Genomic DNA, 23,158 nt, shown 5'->3' with positions numbered 1-23,158 from the left:
TGGATGATGTGACATTGGGTGAAGCAATAATTGTGATATTATTTGGATTATTATATTTTGAGCCTTTACACTTCGTGGCAATACATTATATCATGAATGGTTGACTATATTGTGTGGAGAATACTTGAGTTTGGTGTAACATTTTGAGTCACGTGAGACTTTTTAAATGTTTCGGATCTACGGATCTAGTGTCACAGTGGTGACTGAGGCAAGTATATCGGGAACCACGCCTTTGGTCGGGTGAGTGGTTGCGATCAGTTAAAGCTCTAGTATGTCTGTCATTGTACTGCATGGGGGTGACGCGTGGGGTTACTTGAGGCCTATTAGTACACGTGTTTTTGAAAGAGAGTTTAGGGTGGTTGCTTTCTTTTGTTGTCCAAGAGGGACATGAGTTTCATATTATGTTGTCAGTTGGATTAATATGATTTTATCACTTAGTGATATATTGGGAGTTGGGAGTTGATGGGTGATCAACGACTATCGACTTTAGTTTGGAGTTGATGGGTGATCATTCACTTTAGTGTGAGTTTTTTGTCTTCTTCATTGATTTTCCTTTTCATTCTAGTGGTTGATTTTAAATGTAATCTCCTGAACTAAACTATATGCAGGGATTACCGGTTTTCATTAGAATGATTTGATTTGTCACTGTTGTGACATGTGGATTCCTTAAAAAGAAAAGAAAAGGATTTTGTTGTTGGAAATAATCACTTGTTGATTTATTGTTCTCGAGTCGAAAAGATGTTATTTTTGTGGTTATTTAGGTTTACTCATACGAATTTCAAAAGCTTACCGGGTTTGTTGTTTCAACCCGGTGCACTATTCCATGGTGTAGGGTATATTGTGCAGGTTAGAATATCGAGTGATCGTCATCGGAGATGAGGTTTGGTTGCGGTTGTAGCTTGGATGTTGAAGTGTACGTTAGTTTTATTCTTCTGTTGTGTAGTGAGTGTGTTTTCTTATTGAATTGTCAATCAGTTTAATTTTTAATCTGTTTGTACATTAATATGTGACTCTAAAGAACGAGTCCGTATTTGATGTTGGTGAGCTCGGTTTATTTTATCGCTTAATTTAAATGAAGAATTTTCTATGTGTTTTCTTGTGCTTGTTATGTTTCGCGTTTCGGATTAGAATTTATTTATTCAAAATTCGGGGCGTGACAGTTTGGTATCAAAGCGTAAGGTGCATATTTGGTGACAATCAGTACTACTCGAGTGGTGGCCCGTCTGCAGCGGATCCCCGTCATATACTCTTCGATATTGATATAGTCAATGGGTATGTGGGGGTGTTAGGTGTCCTCTAGAACGTTAAGTCGTTAGAGCGTAGGAGCTTTGTGTAGCTTCTTTTGAGTTTTAGTCCTTGAGGAATGGGAACCTCTAGATTGAACTCGATCTGGTTGACATAAGAGATTTTGTTACGGAAGTGTATCCTTCTTATATTAGGGTCTTGGGTAATACAGTTCTTGTATATGACTTATTCTTGTGTTTAAGTTTTATATAAGTGTTAACCAAGTGTTGTTATGCTCCGTAGGTGATGGACCCTCAGAGAGGCAGGGCTAGGGGGTAGAGACATGGTTACCTCTCAAGAGGATGGGAATGAGGTGGTACAACCTGTTCTGCCTGTTGTTGAGGCAGTGGATGCTACTCACCAAACAAGGCTGACTAAGGAGGTCATTAGACAGGGGGCAGTGGCATTTCAGGGTGGTACAGGTTACCTGTTAGCCGATCAGTGGATCGAGAATATGGAGACCTACTTTCATATGGTCGTTTGTAACGACATGGAGAAGAAGACTGCAGTTACGTTCCTCCTTCAGGGTGAGGCAGGACGATGGTGGGATTTTGTGCTGAGGACTACGGTTCACAAGGCTACGACTCACAGGTAAAAAAATGAATTTAAGTATAAAATGAATTTCTTGATTTTAATACGTATGAACTATAGTTGGTATTAGTAGGCATTCTAGAGTGCATGACTACGTGTGTGTGTGTGTGTGTGTGTGTGTGTGTGTGTGTGTATTTATTTACGTGAAATATATGGATGATGTGACATTGGGTGAAGCAATAATGATATTATTTGGATTATTACATTTCGAGCGTTTACACTTCGTGGCAATACATTATATCATGAATGGTTGACTATATTGTGTGGAGAATTCTCGAGTTTTGATGTAACATTCTGAGTCGCGTGAGACTTTTTAAATGTTTTCGGATCTACGGATCTAGTGTCACAGTGGTGACTGAGGCAAGTATATCAGGAACCACGCCTTTGGTCGGGTGAGTGGTTGCGATCAGTTAGAACTTTAGTCTGTCTGTCATTGTACTGCATGGGGGTGACGCGTGGGGTTACTTGAGGCCTATTAGTACACGTGTTTTTGAAAGAGAGTTTCGGGTGGTTGCTTTCTTTTGTTGTCCAAGAGGGACATGAGTTTCATATTATGTTGTGAGTTGGATTAATATGATTTTATCACTTAGTGATATATTGGGAGTTAGGAGTTTATGGGTGATCATTGACTTTAGTGTGAGTTTTTTGTCTTCTTCATTGATTTTCCTTTTCATTCTAGTGGTTGATTTTAAATGTAATCTCCTGAACTAAACTATATGCAAGGATTACCGGTTTTCATTAGAATAATTTGATTTGTCACTGTTGTGACATGTGTATTCCTTAAAAAGAAAATAAAAGGATTTTGTTGTTGGAAATAATCACTTGTTGATTTATTGTTCTCGAGTCGAAAAGATGTTATTTTTGTGGTTATTTAGGTTTACTCATACGAATTTCAAAAAGCTTACCGGGTTTGTTGTTTCAACCCGGTGCACTATTCCATGGTGTAGGGTTTATTGTGCAGGTTAGAATATCGAGTGATCGTCATCGGAGATGAGGTTTGGTTGCGGTTGTAGCTTGGATGTTGAAGTGTACGTTAGTTTTATTCTTCTGCTGTGTAGTGAGTGTGTTTACTTATTGAATTGTCGATCAGTTTAATTTGTAATCTGTTTGTACATTAATATGTGACTCTAAAGAACGAGTCCGTATTTGATGTTGGTGAGCTCGGTTTATTTTATCGCTTAATTTAAATGAAGAATTTTCTATGTGTTTTCTTGTGCTTGTTATGTTTCGCGTTTCGGATTTGAATTTATTTATTCAAAATTCGGGGCGTGACAGTTTGGTATCAAAGCGTAAGGTGCATATTTGGTGACAATCAGTACTACTCGAGTGGTGGCCCGTCTGCAGCGGATCCCCGTCATATACTCTTCGATATTGATATAGTCATTGGGTATGTGGGGGTGTTAGGTGTCGTCTAGAATGTTAAGTCGTTAGAGCGTAGGAGCTTTGTGTAGCTTCTTTTGAGTTTTAGTCCTTGAGGAATGGGAACCTCTAGATTGAACTCGATCTGGTTGACATAAGAGATTTTGTTACGGAAGTGTATCCTTCTTATATTAGGGTCTTGGGTAATACAGTTCTTGTATATGACTTATTCTTTTGTTTAAGTTTTATATAAGTGTTAACCAAGTGTTGTTATGCTCCGTAGGTGATGGACCCTCAGAGAGGCAGGGCTAGGGGTAGAGACATGGTTACCTCTCAAGCGGATGGGAATGAGGTGGTACAACCTGTTCTGCCTGTTGTTGAGGCAGTTGATGCTACTCACCTAACAAGGCTGACTAAGGAGGTCATTAGACAGGGAGCAGTGGCATTTCAGGGTGGTACAGATTACCTGTTAGCCGATCAGTGGATCGAGAACATGGAGACCTACTTTGATATGGTCGTTTGTAACGACATGGAGAAGAAGACTGCAGTTACGTTCCTCCTTCAGGGTGAGGCAGGACGATGGTGGGATTTTGTGCTGAGGACTACGGTTCACAAGGCTACGACTCACAGGTAAAAAAATGAATTTAAGTATAAAATGAATTTCTTGATTTTAATACGTATGAACTATAGTTGGTATTAGTAGGCATTCTAGAGTGCATGACTACGTGTGTGTGTGTGTGTGTGTGTGTATCTATATATATATATATTTATTTACTTGAAATATATGGATGATGTGACATTGGGTGAAGCAATAATGATATTATTTGGATTATTACATTTCGAGCGTTTACACTTCGTGGCAATACATTATATCATGAATGGTTGACTATATTGTGTGGAGAATTCTCGAGTTTTGATGTAACATTCTGAGTCGCGTGAGACTTTTTAAATGTTTTCGGATCTACGGATCTAGTGTCACAGTGGTGACTGAGGCAAGTATATCGGGAACCACGCCTTTGGTCGGGTGAGTGGTTGCGATCAGTTAGAACTTTAGTCTGTCTGTCATTGTACTGCATGGGGGTGACGCGTGGGGTTACTTAAGGCCTATTAGTACACGTGTTTTTGAAAGAGAGTTTCGGGTGGTTGCTTTCTTTTGTTGTCCAAGAGGGACATGAGTTTCATATTATGTTGTGAGTTGGATTAATATGATTTTATCACTTAGTGATATATTGGGAGTTAGGAGTTTATGGGTGATCATCCACTATCGACTTTAGTTTGGAGTTGATGGGTGATCATTGACTTTAGTGTGAGTTTTTTGTCTTCTTCATTGATTTTCCTTTTCATTCTAGTGGTTGATTTTAAATGTAATCTCCTGAACTAAACTATATGCAAGGATTACCGGTTTTCATTAGAATAATTTGATTTGTCACTGTTGTGACATGTGTATTCCTTAAAAAGAAAATAAAAGGATTTTGTTGTTGGAAATAATCACTTGTTGATTTATTGTTCTCGAGTCGAAAAGATGTTATTTTTGTGGTTATTTAGGTTTACTCATACGAATTTCAAAAAGCTTACCGGGTTTGTTGTTTCAACCCGGTGCACTATTCCATGGTGTAGGGTTTATTGTGCAGGTTAGAATATCGAGTGATCGTCATCGGAGATGAGGTTTGGTTGCGGTTGTAGCTTGGATGTTGAAGTGTACGTTAGTTTTATTCTTCTGCTGTGTAGTGAGTGTGTTTACTTATTGAATTGTCGATCAGTTTAATTTGTAATCTGTTTGTACATTAATATGTGACTCTAAAGAACGAGTCCGTATTTGATGTTGGTGAGCTCGGTTTATTTTATCGCTTAATTTAAATGAAGAATTTTCTATGTGTTTTCTTGTGCTTGTTATGTTTCGCGTTTCGGATTTGAATTTATTTATTCAAAATTCGGGGCGTGACAGTTTGGTATCAAAGCGTAAGGTGCATATTTGGTGACAATCAGTACTACTCGAGTGGTGGCCCGTCTGCAGCGGATCCCCGTCATATACTCTTCGATATTGATATAGTCATTGGGTATGTGGGGGTGTTAGGTGTCGTCTAGAATGTTAAGTCGTTAGAGCGTAGGAGCTTTGTGTAGCTTCTTTTGAGTTTTAGTCCTTGACGAATGGGAACCTCTAGATTGAACTCGATCTGGTTGACATAAGAGATTTTGTTACGGAAGTGTATCCTTCTTATATTAGGGTCTTGGGTAATACAGTTCTTGTATATGACTTATTCTTTTGTTTAAGTTTTATGTAAGTGTTAACCAAGTGTTGTTATGCTCCGTAGGTGATGGACCCTCAGAGAGGCAGGGCTAGGGGTAGAGACATGGTTACCTCTCAAGCGGATGGGAATGAGGTGGTACAACCTGTTCTGCCTGTTGTTGAGGCAGTTGATGCTACTCACCTAACAAGGCAGACTAAGGAGGTCATTAGACAGGGAGCAGTGGCTTTTCAGGGTGGTACAGATTACCTGTTAGCCGATCAGTGGATCGAGAACATGGAGACCTACTTTGATATGGTCGTTTGTAACGACATGGAGAAGAAGATTGCAGTTACGTTCCTCCTTCAGGGTGAGGCAGGACGATGTTGGGATTTTGTGCTGAGGACGTCGCTACTCCGGCCTCGATTGGGTGAATATATATATATATATATATATATATATATATATATATATATATATATATATATATATATATATATATATATATATTTACGTGAAATATATGGATGATGTGACATTGGGTGAAGCAATAATGATATTATTTGGATTATTACATTTCGAGCGTTTACACTTCGTGGCGATACATTATATCATGAATGTTTGACTATATTGTGTGGAGAATACTCGAGTTTTGGTGTAACATTTTGAGTCGCGTGAGACTTTTTAAATGTTTTCGGATCTACGGATCTAGTGTCACAGTGGTGACTGAGGCAAGTATATCGGGAACCACGCCTTTGGTCGGGTGAGTGGTTGCGATCAGTTAGAGCTTTAGTCTGTCTGTCATTGTACTGCATGGGGGTGACGCGTGGGGTTACTTGAGGCCTATTAGTACACGTGTTTTTGAAAGAGAGTTTCGGGTGGTTGCTTTCTTTTGTTGTCCAAGAGGGACATGAGTTTCATATTATGTTGTGAGTTGGATTAATATGATTTTATCACTTAGTGATATATTGGAAGTTAGGAGTTTATGGGTGATCATCCACTATCGACTTTAGTTTGGAGTTGATGGGTGATCATTGACTTTAATGTGAGTTTTTTGTCTTCTTCATTGATTTTCCTTTTCATTCTAGTGGTTGATTTTAAATGTAATCTCCTGAACTAAACTATATGCAGGGATTACCGGTTTTCATTAGAATGATTTGATTTGTCACTGTTGTGACATGTGTATTCCTTAAAAAGAAAAGAAAAGGATTTTGTTGTTGGAAATAATCACTTGTTGATTTATTGTTCTCGAGTCGAAAAGATGTTATTTTTGTGGTATTTCAAAAGCTTACCGGGTTTGTTGTTTCAAACCGGTGCACTATTCCATGGTGTAGGTTTTATTGTGCAGGTTAGAATATCGAGTGATCGTCATCGGAGATGAGGTTTGGTTGCGGTTGTAGCTTGGATGTTGAAGTGTACGTTAGTTTTATTCTTCCGCTGTGTAGTGAGTGTGTTTACTTATTGAATTGTCAATCAGTTTAATTTGTAAACTGTTTGTACATTAATATGTGACTCTAAAGAACGAGTCCGTATTTGATGTTGGTGAGCTCGGTTTGTTTTATCGCTTAATTTAAATGAAGAATTTTCTATGTGCTTTCTTGTGCTTGGTAAGTTTCACGTTTCGGATTTGAATTTATTTATTCAAAATTCGGGGCGTGACAACAGATCCCCAGGAGTTCTAGACTTCGATTTACCCGTCCGGCAGCAGCCCAATGACGGCGGCGAGGCCGGAGGCCAACCCAAACGTCCGGGCACCCTGGGACGAGAAACGATATTGCAAAAAAATGGAAGTTTGACCTTAGGGTTTCTCAAGGAGCTTCTTGAAATTTTCAATTTAATTGATTCCTCCACTCTAACAATAACACTGTACTACAAAGGAAGAAGAAGAAAAATAATAATGCTGATAGTATCCAACTTATTTTTTGAAAAATAATAATATTTTGTCCTATAATCGTCCTCATTTCTTGATGTTTCCTTACAAATTCCATTGAAAATTTATTTGATAGAATACTTCGCTATAGTAATTTAGTTCTGTAATAGATTTTTCACCATCTAACGAAATATATTTATGTATGTAACTATGTGTGTGTTTTTCTATATATAGGACTCTTCTAGTGAGGGATCCCTTTTTTTGGTCATCTTAAGGGATCACTCATTAGACCTAGTTTTTTTATCACATCTTAACTATTCAGTTTTTAGGTATATATGAGTAGATAATCTCTGCAAATTTTCAGCCAACTTGATAATCATTAAGGCATTCATAACTTCGATTTACAATTATGAACACGAACGGTTCAGGTTGGACAGATTCGGTTCGTCCATTGATTTAATCTAGTTCGATACCTTAATGATCATCAATTTAGTTTAAAATTTACAGAAATGATCCATACATTAGGACCTAAAAACTGAACGGTCGAGATGGCGAAATATGATGAAAAAGTGTGTCCCACAAAGGAACCCTTATATATATACATGCCCGTTCTGGGGCGGACGTCCGCAGCGATCGAGGTCGAAGGTTCTGAGCAGCGACCTCACCTACAACTTCAAGGTTCTGAGCAGCGACTGCAAATTGGTAGCCGGGTACTCCACTCGATTGCAGACTGGTCCGGGATGCCCCTGGCCTCCGCCCAGCAAGAGGCGCAGCGCCGTCGGCGCTTGAACGAGGAGAAATCTCGAACGTCCACACTTTAGCGACAGTGCGGACGTCCTCTTCAGAACGCCTCTGTATATATATAGAGGCCCGATCACAGCCGAACGTCCGCACTGTCACTAAAGTGCGGACGTCAACGCTGCAGCAGCTTCCAGGCGGTGCGGGGCTTGCCGGACGAAAGCCGGAGGCATCCCAGTCCGCTTCTGGGCAGCGATCGAGATCAGAGGAGTTCCAGGTTGAAGGATAGTCGCCTGCGACCTCATCTGCAACTGCAACATTCTGGGCAGCGCTGCAACCTCGTCGCCGGCGGCTCTACCCGACTGCAGATTGGTCCGTTCGACCCCTGGCCTCCTTCCGGAAAACCGCGCCTCGCCGTCGACGCTTGATCGAAGCCGGAGCAGCGACGTCCGCACTTTTTCTAGGTTGCGGACGTCCGCTCTCGAACGGCAATATATAAGATCCCTTTTTTTGGCTAATTTGAGGGATCGCTTATTAGACTCTCTTTTCGATGACATATCCACATCTCAACCGTTCAGTTTTTAGGTCTATATGAGTATATCACCTTTGCAAATTTTCAGCCAAATTGATAATCATTAAGGCATTCATAACTGTGATTTACAATTATAAACATGAATGGTTCAAGTTGGACATATTCGGTTTGTCCATTGATTTAATCAAGTTCAATACCTTAAAGATAATCAATTTAGCTGAAAATTTGTATAAGTGATACATTAAAACCTAAAAACGGAACGGTTGAGATGACGAAATATGATCGCAAAGTGGGTCCCATAAGAGATCTCTTAAAAAAGGATCCATACACACACACACACACACTTCACGACCGTAAGCAGTTTTTTTGTATTATTCTAGAATTGACTTTATTGACAATATATCATCATTTGGGCAATGATATAGGACCTCAATGAGGCCTAAGATTTGTGGCCTCAATCCTAGATGTCATGTCATGTCAGCTACACACATTACTTGTTTGTCAAATCATGCCATGTAATTCTTGAGTAAAACGACCATCTTATCATTCTAAATCTAATGGCTCTAAATTATTTTGACTTTCTTCTAAAAAATAAAAAATAAAAATTGGTTTTATTTTTCTTTCTTTTTTTCATTATTTTGGCTTGTTTTTCTTTTTTTTCATTTTACATATATAATTCATAAAAAAAAAAAAAAAAAAGATATGTGTGTGTCTATATATATAGAGAGAGAGAGAGGATCAGAGGCGGACATCCGCACTGCCCCAAAAGTGCAGACGTCGATGCTTCTGCTCCGTTCAAGCGGCGACGACGCGGAGGGACTTGCCGAATGGAGGCCAGGGGTCGATCTTGACCTTTTTCTTGCTGGTGGACTCGCCGACTACCAGTTTGCAGTCGCTGTCCAGAACCTTCGACCTCGATCGCTGCCCAGAAGCAATCTGGGATGCCTCTGGCCTCCGTCTGGCAAGATTCGCGCCGCTGTCGGCTCCTGATTACTGTAAAAGCATTGGTGTCCGCACTTTTAGGGCAGTGTGGACGTTCGCCCTAGAACAGGCCTATATATATATATATATATATAATTCGTCTAAAAATGTGTGTGTATATATATATATATAAAAATTCTCGAGAAATTTTGAAATAATGGAATCTAGAACTCTATCAATTCAGTTTATTAATGATATTACACATGGGCGTTGTCTCTTCACTATCACTCTCACTCTGAAATTAATCACTTGCTATCGAATTGACCATTTTTTCATTTATTACTGCTTTGGAATCCGCGCATTTTCGGTATGTATATTGGACCACGTTATGGGTTTAAGTGCGGTTTGGTTATACCTTACGATGACACCCATTATGTAGGTTCTTGTTCTCTTTCTAACTACTTCCATTACAACTTAAAGTTTTGCCTCATTTTGCAGTCAAATTTTGTTGTGCTTTGCTTAGTTATTTATGGCTACTTTGGGTTTTGTTGATAAAGCTGTACGTTTACTTGAAAGTTGGTACCAAATTCTTGATTCAAAGGGTGCCCACTTGCTAATATTGAAGGAAAGTGGGTTTCTTTAATTCTGAGTCCTGATGGAAATTGGCTCTCCTAGGAAATGTGCTTGAAAGCCATGAAAGGTGTTTGATATAATGCCTCTATGAATGAGTATACAACTTGAGGTTGTTGCTAATATTGAAGGAAAATGAGTTTCTTTAATTATGAGTCGTGATGGAAATTAGCTGTGTTAGGAAATATGCGTGAAGGGTGATTGATATAATGCCTATATGAATGAGTATACACTAGAGGTTGTTGCTAATATTGAAGAAAAAATGTGCTTTGCTTAGTTATCTATGGTACTTTGGGTTTTGTTGATAAAGATGTTTACTTGAAAGTTGGAACCAAATTCCTGATTCAGAGTGTTGCCCACTTGCTAATATTGAAGGAAAGTGGGTTTCTTTAATTTTGAGTCGTGATGGAAATTAGCTCTTTTAGGAAATGTGCATGAAGGGTGTTTGATATAATGCCTCTATGAATGAGTATACAATTGGAGGTTGTTGCTAATATTAAAGGAAAGTGGGTTTCTTTAATTCTGAGTCGTGATAGAAATTAGCTATGCAAGAAAATGTGCATGAAGGGTGTTTGATATAATACCTCTATGAATTAGTATAAAACGTACTGCAGTTTATTTTTATTTTTTTAAGAAATACAACTGAAATTTGTTGTTTGCTCTCAGTTTGAGTTTTTTAGATGCCAAGTTGAATATTTCAATGAAATAGTTTTGGAAAGTTTAAAGTTTAACTTTCTATACTTTTTCTGATACCTGAGTGAATGTATCAGGTGAAAATTAGCTCTGCTAGGTAAAGAGAACAAGAACTTGCATAGTTTTTGGGTGCCGTAGTAATTAAGTTATATTGAAAAATGGTATTTTAGATACTGCAAATGGATTAACAAAGTAAACTTGTAATTAAAAAAATATATGTAGGGTGAAAAGAGAATGTAGGGTGAACAAAGTAGTTAATAGGGTGGCAATAGCCACACCCTTTGGCAAATAGGTGATGTTTGTAAGTGATATGGCATGACACCGAGGTTGAGGCCACAAAGGCCACAAATCATTTTCTATCATTATTATTACCAAAATGTGTGCATTATATGTTTCTTCATCTATATTACTAAGAGAGGAGAGCTTGCTCTCCATAACTGATTTTTTTTACCAATTTACCCCTCAAATATTAAAATACTTTAAAACAAAAAATAATCAATAGGGATACTAAAGTCAATTTGGAAACCAAAATAAAAAATAAAAAATAAAAGGGCATGAAACCCACGTTTCTACTGCTCTCACTACTTTAAAGTTTTAACTACCTTTTCACACTTTTTGAATTTTTTTAGGGTCTTTCTAAATGTACCCAGCAAATATCTAAATACACATTCTATATTTCCCGTTTTATCCTTATTTAAATAAACCCAGCAACCTTGCCCAGCAAACACAATAGCAAGCTGAGCATCTCTAAGGCTCTTGAGCATCTCTGATCACACATAGTGTGTGGGCTCAAGCTATGTTCTATATAAACACCTCTAAAGTCCCAAGGTAGAGATCACCACTCAGAAACAAACAAATGGCTTCCACACTTGGAATTCTTACTGACTGGCCATGGACACCTCTTGGGAGCTTTAAGGTCTGCCTTTCTCTATTCTATGTGAATGCTTGCTAGCTAATGCATGTCTCTATATATATCACGGTTATATATCACCAGCATGGTACGTATTTACTTTGTGGACTACTTTGGTGAGACTGATGTATATGAGGTTTTGTTGTTGCAGTACGTGGTGTTAGCTCCTTGGGTGATTCACAGCACATACTCATATATGTTTGGAGAAGAAGGCACAGATCTATTTTACGTCCTCGTATTTCCATTTCTGTTGTGGAGGATGCTCCACAACCAGATATGGATCTCACTTTCTCGCTATCAAACTGCCAAAGGCAAAGGAACAATCGTGGACAAGGGCCTCGAATTTGAACAAGTCGACAGAGAAAGAGATTGGTTAGTGGTGTTTGCACCGCGAACTTAAACTAATTAAGACTCGTTCTCAGTTTAGTTGAAGTGAATGGTTGTTTAAAATTTGAATTGATTTGTTTTGGACAGGGATGATCAAATCATATTCAATGGAATGCTGTTTTACATAGGCAGGTTTCTGGCCAAGCGCTTCCTGCCTAGGGCTCTAACTGATGACCTACCAATCTGGAGGGGAGATGGGTTGGTCATGACGATGCTGCTTCATGCCGGTCCGGTCGAGTACCTCTACTACTGGTTACACAGAGCACTTCACCACCATTTCCTCTACTCTCGCTACCATTCTCATCACCATTCCTCTATTGTCACTGAGCCAATTACTTGTAAGACATATCTATATATTCCAAGATTTGCATTATGCCTAAACTTTGGAGATACTTGATGTATTTGTCAGGAAAGATTATTTTTCGTCCTCTCATGTTCAGTTGCATTTCAAATTTATCTACACTATTAGTAAGCGATATTGATGTTTACTTTATATCCAAAAAAAAAAAAAATGTGTACCTTCTATTTTAGGAATATTGCCCCACATATAAGGAGTAATATCTACTGATCTACAGAACGTGCATTATATATAAATATCTTGAATAGATTTAATGAAATATCAATGAGAATGTCCCTTCTTAGTCTTTTCTTCTCAAAAAAATTTTTGACCTTCTGTTTTCACTGTTTGGTATGTGAAAACTTCAATTCAATGCTACTGTAAAGACCGTACAGATGCAATAATGCAGAATTCATATTAATCTAGCCAAAAAAAAAAATTCAAGAAACAAAAATTTTACTTCTAATTTATTCTTGACAAGTAAAAGATCCAGAACAATACGAATAGTAATTTCAATTACTGACATGGATCGATGAATGTATATTTCAGCTGTGACTCACCCATTTGCGGAGCACATAACATATTTCATGCTCTTCGCAATACCAATGGTGGCAACTCTGTTGATCGGAACAGCTTCCATCTCATCCTATTTTGTTTATATTACTTATATCGACTTCATGAACAACTTGGGACACTGCAATTTCGAGTTCATTCCGAACTGGATCTTCTCTCTTTTTCCTCCTCTTAAGTATCTAATATATACTCCCTCGTAAGTTTTCTTCAATAAGACAATTTTGTTCTTTATTATTAATTGATGTTATTCAATGTGTTGCATACGCATAGACACTCAAGTCCTACATGTAGGAACGCACATTATGAAAAAGACATTCAAATTATGGTTATAAGTAACCACCAAGTTTGTTTTTTCCTTGTTGATAAGCTTGTATCAATTATTTTTTTTTTTTCTCAAAATAAGCGATCGCGAAACTTTGTTGGTAAGAATCTTTTTAGTGCAGAAATTTAAGCATTGTAGCTGTTTCTGTATGATTCAAACGTGTTTGATATGCAGGTACCACTCTTTGCATCACACACAATTTCGAACCAATTACTCTCTCTTCATGCCAGTCTATGACTATATATATGGTACCATGGACAAGTCTAGTGATACCCTATATGAATCTTCACTCAGGAAAGAAGAATCACCTGATGTGGTTCATCTAACCCATTTAACAACAACTGAATCCATCTACCGACTCCCACTGGCATTTGCTTCCTTGGCCTCTAATCCACACACTTCAACATGGTACTTATGGTTGTTGTGGCCGGTGACATTATGGTCCTTGATGCTAACTTGGATATTTGGCCGTTCATTTGTTATTGAGAGGCAGCGTTTTGATAAACACAGACTACAAACTTGGGTTATTCCAAAATATAGTTTGCAGGTGGGAAGCACCTTAACTTCATTTTTCTCTATATCTTCATTTTCTCTATATCATGATTTTGTTTGCTACCTTTAATTATGAGTTGCAGTACTTGCTCTCATGGAAAAATGAAGCTATAAATAGAGCGATTGAGGATGCCATACTAGAAGCTGAGCAAATGGGTGTCAAAGTTATAAGTTTAGGTCTCTTTAATCAGGTAACTACAGTGTGTAAGTGTGTAGGTTAAAGTTTTTAGATCTCTATTATTTCTTTCATCAATTCACCTATCTATTTCACATTTTATTCCCTATTTAATTAAGCTCACTTATGTCCTTAAACTTCCTGACCTACTGTGTGTGTATGTGTCCTTGAACTTCCCTATTTGAATGGAAGTAGATTTAACATCAGTGATGAAACAATTAATGGTGCCTGTATATATGTGGGTGTGGGTGTCATTTGTTAGTAACCATGTACATAGGTGTATATATGTGGGTAAAGTTTTAATAATAAAGACAGAGATCAGCGGGTCCAAATAACTAGTAGTGTTATTAAAATCTTGACGGTTAAGTGGTCGATCAAATTAGAGTCATCCTAACCCCTTAAATTCTTTTAATTTGGTTTGTATGCATGTGTGTGTGTGTGTGTGTGTGAATCTCTATGTGATTCATATCGATATTGATTGATCTCCTTTTTCGTATATCTCATTGCAGGGTGAGAGGCTCAATAATAATGGTGGTATATATGTTCAGAGGAATCCACGGCTGAAAATCAAGGTGGTGGATGGGGGTAGCTTAGCTGTGGGTGTCATCCTTAACAGCATTCCGAAAGGAACAACCCAGGTTCTCCTTGCAGGCAACCTCACAAAGGTAGCTTATGCCCTTGCCTTTTCTTTGTGCCAGAGAGATATCCAGGTATATGTCAATTACAATTCATATATATGACTTCATATTTCTATTCCTATATGTTTTCTGACCTGATGATATCGATATTGGATAAATTTGTTTCAGGTAGTTACATTACAGCAGGCTGAGTATTTGAAGCTCACCAAATCATTAAATGCTGCAGAGGGTAAGGTGGTTCATGACAGAAGCTATGCTCAAAAGGTAAGGAAAATTTTGCTTTCTATACCAGCTTTCTTATTGTTTCTATCTATTCATATGCTGTGGATATTTAACAACCATAACAAATTAATTGAAGAAATATATTTCTGTTTAACAAATTTTTAGGTAGAAAATAGGGATTTCTATTTTTCTAGGGTTTACGGTTTAGAGCTACATAGAAAACTTGTTCTCTTCAAATTACTTTTTTTGATACTTAATTTGCAGTGGAATTTCAATGCAGGTTTGGTTGGTGGGAGATGGGTTGAGTAAAAAAGAACAGTTGAGTGCACCAAAAGGAACAATTTTTGTTCCCTTCTCTCAATTTCCACCAAAACAGTTGCGCAGAGACTGCTTCTACCACTACACACCAGCAATGAAGATCCCCAAGTCTCTTGAGAATGTTTACTCTTGCGAGGTGGGTAATTAGTAACCAAAAAAGAAATTTCTATAATGTTTCTTCATCCATTATTAGTTTGTTATTTATTATAGTAGGTAATTGGTTAACTAAAGCTTATATATTGTGACAATCAGAACTGGTTGCCAAGGAGGGTGATGAGTGCGTGGCGTATAGCAGGAATAGTGCATGCATTGGAAGGTTGGCATGAGCACGAGTGTGGTTACACCATGTCCAGCATTGACAAAGTTTGGCAAGCAACTCTTCGACATGGCTTTCAGCCTCTAAATCTCCAAAGAGGCAAAGATTGATTAGTCACCTCTTCAAGAAAGCATTACCCAATTATGATTTATGTTCTGACTACGCCTTGTTTTTATTTTGATATTGTTTGAGTTTATGTTCAGCTGTACTGTGCTTGGTAGTTCTTGAACCAAAAATTAATAAGTCACATCTTCAACCAAAGCATTTCCTCTATGTACTACTCTTGTATTCATGTAATGCCATTTGAAGGTTATGTTCGAGTTCGACTATGCTTCCCAGCTCTCAAATCATGTTGCTGTGTTTAAGGGAAAGAATATTACTATTCAGCAACAACATTCATGGTGTGCAGCCGGTTAACGGGGATGGCGCTCTCTTCTCCTTGTAGGCTCTGACCTCTGATTTCTTGTTCTCTTTGGAATGGCTTGGCTAGCGGTTCTAGCTCCTCAATTGGGTAGTGTTGTAGTTTAGGTTTTCCATTGGATTCAAGTAGCATTGGCTCGGTGGTTCGGCCAGTGGTGCAGTTTCTGATCTGGCGGAATGCTTACGGTGGATGTTATTGCTCCAAGGCGTTGGGAAGCATGTACATGCATGATGGGTCTGCTTTCTAACAGGGTGTATGCAAACACAAGTCTTAAGATGAAGGGTATCAAATACTTAAATTGATATCCACTTAAAACTCACGGTTACTATTCCTTGGCAAGACCGATAAAACAATCATACAAATTGCAACACTGAAATCAAGAGACATGGAGAAGAGGAAAGAAGCGGGTACATACGCCATGCAACATCAATCTGATATGTAATCATATATTATAAAAGAGTACATTACATACGTACTACAGATATACAAAAGATAAATACAGCAAATATAATCAAACAATAAAACTAGAATTCACCACCCCATCCCAAAGCCTGAGAACTTGGGTCAACAACATAATCAGATAAAAAGAAAAAACTCCGTAGCAGAAACTATGATGACATTCAGAAACAAAGATCAGCGGACCCATGATACAGAATCAACCTCATCCCTAGCTGACTTGTATAATTCAAGCCTTTTAGCACACTGTAGCCTCCTCTCCATCAATGCTGGGTCTTCATCAAGCAGCTGACCTAACTGCTTACCCTGAAAAACAAGCCAAAGAAACCAGAATGGAAAAAAATTAATCCCAACCCTAATAATCACGCCTTGAGAATATAAATGACCACTCATGCTTGAAGGCGCATTCACCAATGGAGGCCCTGATTTTGAAACTAATAGTTGTGATTCACAATAATCTTGAACCACTGAACAGCATTATATAAAAAGATCTGAGGAGATCTTTAAGAGGCTGTAATCTTGTTCACTAGTAAATTCTGGCTGACATGAAATACACTAGTAAACATCTGAGGAGAGTTTTAGGAGGCTGTAATCTTGTTCACTTTTTAATAAGTCTTCAACTTGATTATTTATGTACTGCATGCTTAGAAGTCAATGAGCTCCAAGAGTGTGTGGTTGTGTGTATTGAGAGAGAGAGAGAGAGAGAGAGTACCTCTCTCTTTCCTATTTGTATATAGAAGTGATTTAGCAATGACGTTTTTGCCTCCCTGACTTGACAGTGAACGACAGCCTTGGGAATCGTATTCCTCAGTGTCTCAGACACCATTCCCACATAAGAGGACACGTTCGATCCTATCCTCCGAAAGTGACCCTCTGAATAGCGGTCCACAGCAGCATTGGCAGCTGGATTTCCTCCCGGCTGTCCTGGTTTTCCTCCTGGGCCAACTGGTTTCTCCACTTCCTGTGGAAGTCTTCGAAAGAATTCCACAGTCAAGTATGAGGATTCCATGTCCACTAAGCGCAGAGTTGACTTTTTACTCTCATCACGGAACCTTTCCAATGCTTCATTAGCTGCACCCGCTATTTCAGCTTGCAGAGTCGGAAACCGTCTCAATTCCTATGAGTCACAAGCATCAAAATCATTAATCTCTTTATCACTGAAAGAACACTTGTTAAGCTGCAAGCCTAACATACAAGTTCTGTTTACCTGAGTTTCTGCTAATGACTTCCTCACAAGTTCTTTCAAGACAAAGTGGACCTACAGTATGGATTTTCAGCTAGTCAAAGATAAAGACTTAGCAAAAGTTCTCAACTACTGAATACACTTCAGAAAATCATTTTCTACTGGAGATTACCAAAAATGAATACTTACAGCATCCACAGAAGCCTCAGCTGGACCTCTAAAGTAATTCAGTGATCCCTCAATAAGGCGGCGGTAACCTTGCTCTGGGGCGATCAAGTGAGGCTGATAACCATCAGCCTCTGAAACCACTTTCCTTACATTCTGCATAGACAGATGTCGATCAAATGGAAGCTTCCTCAAAGCAGCAGGCAGCTGGTTGTCAAAGACACCATAAATCCTATCACCTCCGGGTCGCCTATCATGACAAAATCAAGCACAAAGTTACAGTCACAGAGTAGTATTATAGATGATTTTTTTCGTGAAAAGAAATAAACCAAATCCGCTGAGGGGTAATGCAAGTTTGATTCTCTATCAAACCCTGTTTTCCGATTGATAAATAACAGAAACAACCAATGCATACTGATCCATATCATGTCCGTTTAACCAAAAAAAAAAACGTAATATAAGTCCGTGTGATATACCAATGCATATTATGTCCACTACATGAACTATGCAGCTAGAAACTAAACATTAGCTCTACCACCTAGAACCCAGTACTGACTACTACAAATTGTCAAACCTTGGCTGTTGAGGACTTTTCTTATGTAATTCTTTGCCCAAGAAACCAGTTAGTTGTTATTAAGCATTCTGATTAGATATAGAACAATTACATTAAGTTTCCTGTACAATGCATGAATCATATCTCAGATAATTTGCCACATTTACTAAAGAGACTGATAGTTAAGAACGCAAAGCATACATTAAAGTTAAACCCCAAAAAAAAAAAAAAACATATCATTTAATCAAATTAACAATATAGGCTCCATTTCAACTTAGACTGCAAAATGGTATTGTAATTCTACAAAAGTTTTGCATCTGAGAACACTAAATTCCAAATACAGTGATGAGCCAAAATTGAGAGTTTAATGAACAAATCTTACCCTCCATCTAAGTGCTCTTTAAATATTCGGTCAAATGCACGGCAAAGTTCCAGGATAGTGTATAACTGAGCCTACAATACAAAGTCTTGGTTACAAACTCAAAATTACCCAAGATAATACATGATGAAATTTACAAAATAGAGTTAAACTCACCCCAGCGTCAACGGCTATAGGCCTACCAAGATGGTCCATCTCGGATTCAAGTTCATCAATGCTTTTGTTAATCAAGGATGTGATACTTGGGATACGAGCCCTAATTACAGACTCCAAGTGCTATAAACAAGATCAAATCATCAAAATGGATACTTTATTGAAGGAGCAAGATACTTTTAATTGCAAGAAAGATATTCGCACTCAAACCTGTGACAGAAGTTTAGCAAGGTACTCTGAACCCATTCTATTAGCCAAGTGCCCATAGTCAGGACTGGTTGCAAAGTACTCACGTTCCTTGCGCCTTGCGACAATCATGTCCGTATTTTTATTAATATCTGCTTGGGAACGGTTCACAACTCCAACCCAAGGATGTTGCAGGCGATAAGATCTTCCTTCAATAACCTTTTGGGTTAAACATGTAAGATATTAATAATACTAATATTTCTTTGTTTTAACACAAAGCTTTATATCAAGCAATGAGTGCAAAAGGCATGCATGCAACAAGCATGGGAACATGTAAAGAAAATGATAAAAGAGTTTTACGGATCACATCCTTTTAAAACAATATATGCCTTATGGTTGAAAACTGTTGTATTCGGAATGCAAATGCATCTAGCTAATTATGACCCAACTATTTTCAGAATTTATAATGCAACTGAACATTAGCTTGGTCATTGCAAAAACCGTTTGTGAAGATGGTACAGAACAGAGAGAATCATACATCCAAAGCGTTAGTTCCTTTGTCCATCAAATCAAGCTTTGTCATCACCCCAAACGTTCGTTCACCTGTGTGCAAGTTATAAATATAAGTTTATGAGACAAATTAACTGTAGGACAGTCCAGAAGCAGGGGAAATGGTTTACTCTAACAAGTAAACAGGGTATACCTGCTGGATCCACTTCCCGTGCAAGTTTGATAGCATCAGATGTAGCGATATCTTGGTTGGCTGGAGATATTGCTAGTATGATGCTATTAGGCTACAATAAGCACAAAACCATCAATCAGAACACAATTGATGTTCATCATGTGAAAAATAAGATGGAATAGATTTACACAGATGTCACCAAGAATAGGAAACCCTATTTGCATTCTATACTAAATGACTTGATCATAACAGATAATGAGAAAAAAGATGGTAGAACAATTGTCTAGAACTCTATGTTAATGTTGTTATATATATCCCTCCACAGTGTGCGTTTCAAGGTGTTTAATATCTACTTGTTAGGTTGACATAAATTAGCGGTCAATTCCCTAACAGCTTAAAATTTAGCTGTCTAATGTCTAGTAGTATACTGAATGCAAAATAATGGTATTATCACCGAACATGATAAAACTAAAGCACATAACAAGTGAGAAAGAGAAATTACACTATTTGCTCAAAAAAAATTCAAATGCACAATGACAAATAATTCCTTTAATCAACGATAATTGCATGTTTCAGTCCATCTGACCTCAACATTATTGTGCTTTTTTTTTCTTCTTCAATGAGTAGGCAACTTCATAACTTCTATAAATGTGCATGCATGTATGAATGTGTTTGTGTGGGTTTATGACTTCATAATTTATTACCTTCTCAACATAAGATCGAACCATGTTTTCAATATCTTCAACGATACTTTCAGGCTGGCCCTCTGAAAATAATAACTGCCTTATTGATGACTGACAAATAAAATCACATCATGCAGAACAGCATTTTAATGCATAATTAACACTGGAATGAAAACGTACCAACAGCAACTTTCGTCAAACCAGGTAAATCAATTAGGGTCAAGTTCACAACTGCCAAATGAAGGAAATCAACAGTCAAGTGTATGGATAACAACAGAGAACATAAGATAAGACTCCAATTCCTCCCTCACTTATGTCATCAAAGTGCACAAAGAGGAATTTGGAAAAGTGAAATATTATGCAAAATTTAAAAATAATATCTAGAAGTTATAAATGGGGGAAAGCTAGATCACTCAATAATGCAAAGTAGATGTACAAGAATTTACAAATATGACTTCCTTTGATAATTCTAAGAATATATATTATGTACATATCTTAGGAATTGCTATAGCCCCAAATCTTAGAGAAATCATCATCTTGTTTTCTATACGTTCTACAAGTGTTTAGCGGTTTATATGCGAAATAATCATCTGAGAAAACTGCAATGAACAATTATTTCTGGAAATGTAAGCGGTATAGGCACAAGAATGACAAGCCACAATATCATATTAATAAGCACGACGATGTAGACACAAACAATAGAGTAATATGAAGGCTAGAAGAGTTTCACAATTTCACCAATGATTCCGTATGACTAGAGTTCTCTGGGACCTTGTAAAAATTTACAGAAACTAAAGAAAAGAGAAAAAACAGCAGCAGAAATAGTAGTGGTAGTAGTAGTAACACACCGTTGGGGGAGTAGATACTGAGATGGATAGGAACAGGAGATATCATTTTTGACCTTCCTGTTACTCTATCAGTTTCATCCTGAATTTCCTTCCGAACCGCGGCTGCAGAAAGACAGCAATAAATTAGTTTTGGCATAGCGTTATCTTGCAACAACTAAAGTTATATGTAGCAATTCCATTATCTCTACACAAATTCCATTCTCTTGTAGCTCTAACTCATGACAGAAAGTTCTATCAAGAGCATTAATTAACAAAGAAAAAAAAAAGGTAAAAATCAATTGGCAAACAAGTTCATACTGTTCATAGACTAACCAACAGAAGAACATATTCGGATGTTCTTTCAAAAAAATTAGAAACACGTGTAGTGTGAACTCAACTTGCTCTCATACTAATCAGAGGAGGTCATGAAATATCAGCAGGTGGCCCTAAACTAAACTCCGTACACTCATGTGATTCCTCAAATTGTCCAGATTTATTAGCAGAATAAAAGTAACTATAGACCAAAAAGAAAATCTACCATTTCTCCGCTATAATAATCAATCTTACATCAATACAAGCGAAAAGAACATAACAAACATTCACATACACAAGCATACAGGAAACTAGGAAACACAAGGAGGCCAGTAATTTACATACAGAAATCAGTAAATCTTCTCTTGGAGAGATGAAGAAACTCGGCATACTCCTGAGTCCCTTCGTCCGTCTTGTGCAGCTGCAACACCAAAGGCCGCCTCGTCACAATCCCTGCAATCAAAAAAATCTTCAAAACTAAAGATAAAAAAAAAAATTTAAACATTTTGTTCCAACTCGAAAAGCTTGAAATTCACCTGATCCTCTGGGAAGAAAGTCACGCCCTACGATGCTCTCCAGCACCGAAGACTTGCCCGAACTCTGTTCTCATCCCAAAACAACACCGAAAAGTTAAAACCAGCTCCAGCAAGTAAAATTGTTCGTAAAGCCCTCCCCAATTTCCAATTCCACAAAGTACTCCGTGGCTCGAAAACCGTAAAATTGAAGAGAATATGAAGAAGCTGACCTGGCCGCCGACGACGGCAACAGAGGGCAGAGCTTCCCACAAGGAAGAGAAAGTGTTGTCGCCACCGCCGTAGTCGCCGAGCACAGTACAGGCCCTCTGTATCCGATTAACCAAACCGATCAAGCTCTCCATCGTCGTCATCTTCAGAAAACCCTAGCTAGCTGTTAACACTTCGCCGTTAAGAAAGAAGAAGAAGGAAGGAACTTGGACTTCGAACAGACGGCGCTGTAGCAATGAAGAAGAATCAAAACGGGTCAAAATTAGGAGCTTCTTGTACTTTTTGTTTTGGACGAATGGGTCGGGTTTGAACTTTGAAGGGCACCACCCGCTTCGGGTAAGGGTGGGGGGTCCACGGGGAGAGGTCGGTCAGGTAAGGGATGCGAGACGCGTTTCAAATTTTGAAATTTGAAATAGATGGTTCTTGAAGACGTTGGTGGTCCCCGGCCGTCGATCCCACTGTTGGTAACGAAACGTGGAATATTTGGGAAGTTTTGGCGGCTGGGGTGCCTTCGGTGGAACGCCAGCTCACTATTTAGTTTCTATTTCTGGAAATTGGAAAATGTAAGCTTTGTGGCCTTGAAGCTGCATTTCTGTCGGAACATAACCCAACGTTTCTATTTATCAACGAGGCTGCTCGAGTTTTTTTTTTTTTTTTTTTTGAATAGGATTTGATATCTATACTATTATTAAGAGAAGAGTTTGAAATATTTTACCAAATTATCTCTCAAATATTAAAAAACTTTTGAACTGAAATATTCGAGAAGGACAAAAAGGTCAATTCACAAAATAAAATAAAATATAAAGAAATTTAACAAAAAAT

General features: G+C 38.0%; 2 protein-coding genes across 2 annotated transcripts; one reads left to right on the top strand and one right to left on the bottom strand.

Annotated features, from left to right (window-relative positions):
• Positions 1–11,562: 11,562 nt before the first annotated feature.
• Positions 11,563–15,916, top strand: LOC133718904 (very-long-chain aldehyde decarbonylase CER1-like). Its single transcript, XM_062145779.1, has 10 exons — positions 11,563–11,759; positions 11,905–12,125; positions 12,228–12,478; positions 13,027–13,246; positions 13,547–13,919; positions 14,008–14,115; positions 14,609–14,809; positions 14,906–15,001; positions 15,240–15,413; positions 15,530–15,916. The coding sequence occupies exons 1-10, from the start codon at positions 11,700–11,702 to the stop codon at positions 15,701–15,703; spliced, it is 1,878 nt and encodes a 625-aa protein (XP_062001763.1). The 5' UTR covers positions 11,563–11,699; the 3' UTR covers positions 15,704–15,916.
• Positions 15,917–16,426: 510 nt separating this feature from the next.
• LOC133718903 (phragmoplastin DRP1E-like) lies at positions 16,427–22,596 on the bottom strand. Its single transcript, XM_062145778.1, has 15 exons — positions 22,339–22,596; positions 22,130–22,193; positions 21,939–22,046; positions 21,303–21,404; positions 20,635–20,685; positions 20,476–20,537; positions 19,793–19,883; positions 19,628–19,692; positions 19,114–19,308; positions 18,907–19,026; positions 18,754–18,824; positions 17,843–18,068; positions 17,678–17,728; positions 17,183–17,587; positions 16,427–16,776 (listed from the first exon to the last, which is right to left on the bottom strand). Exons 1-15 carry the CDS (start codon positions 22,477–22,479, stop codon positions 16,648–16,650), a joined length of 1,881 nt encoding a protein of 626 aa, XP_062001762.1. The 5' UTR covers positions 22,480–22,596; the 3' UTR covers positions 16,427–16,647.
• Positions 22,597–23,158: the final 562 nt, after the last annotated feature.

The sequence above is a fragment of the Rosa rugosa genome, chromosome 6 (assembly GCF_958449725.1).
Source record: "Rosa rugosa chromosome 6, drRosRugo1.1, whole genome shotgun sequence".
NCBI lineage: Eukaryota > Viridiplantae > Streptophyta > Magnoliopsida > Rosales > Rosaceae > Rosa > Rosa rugosa.
Note: the sequence above shows the minus strand (reverse complement) of the source record. Positions and strands in the feature narration are given on the sequence as shown.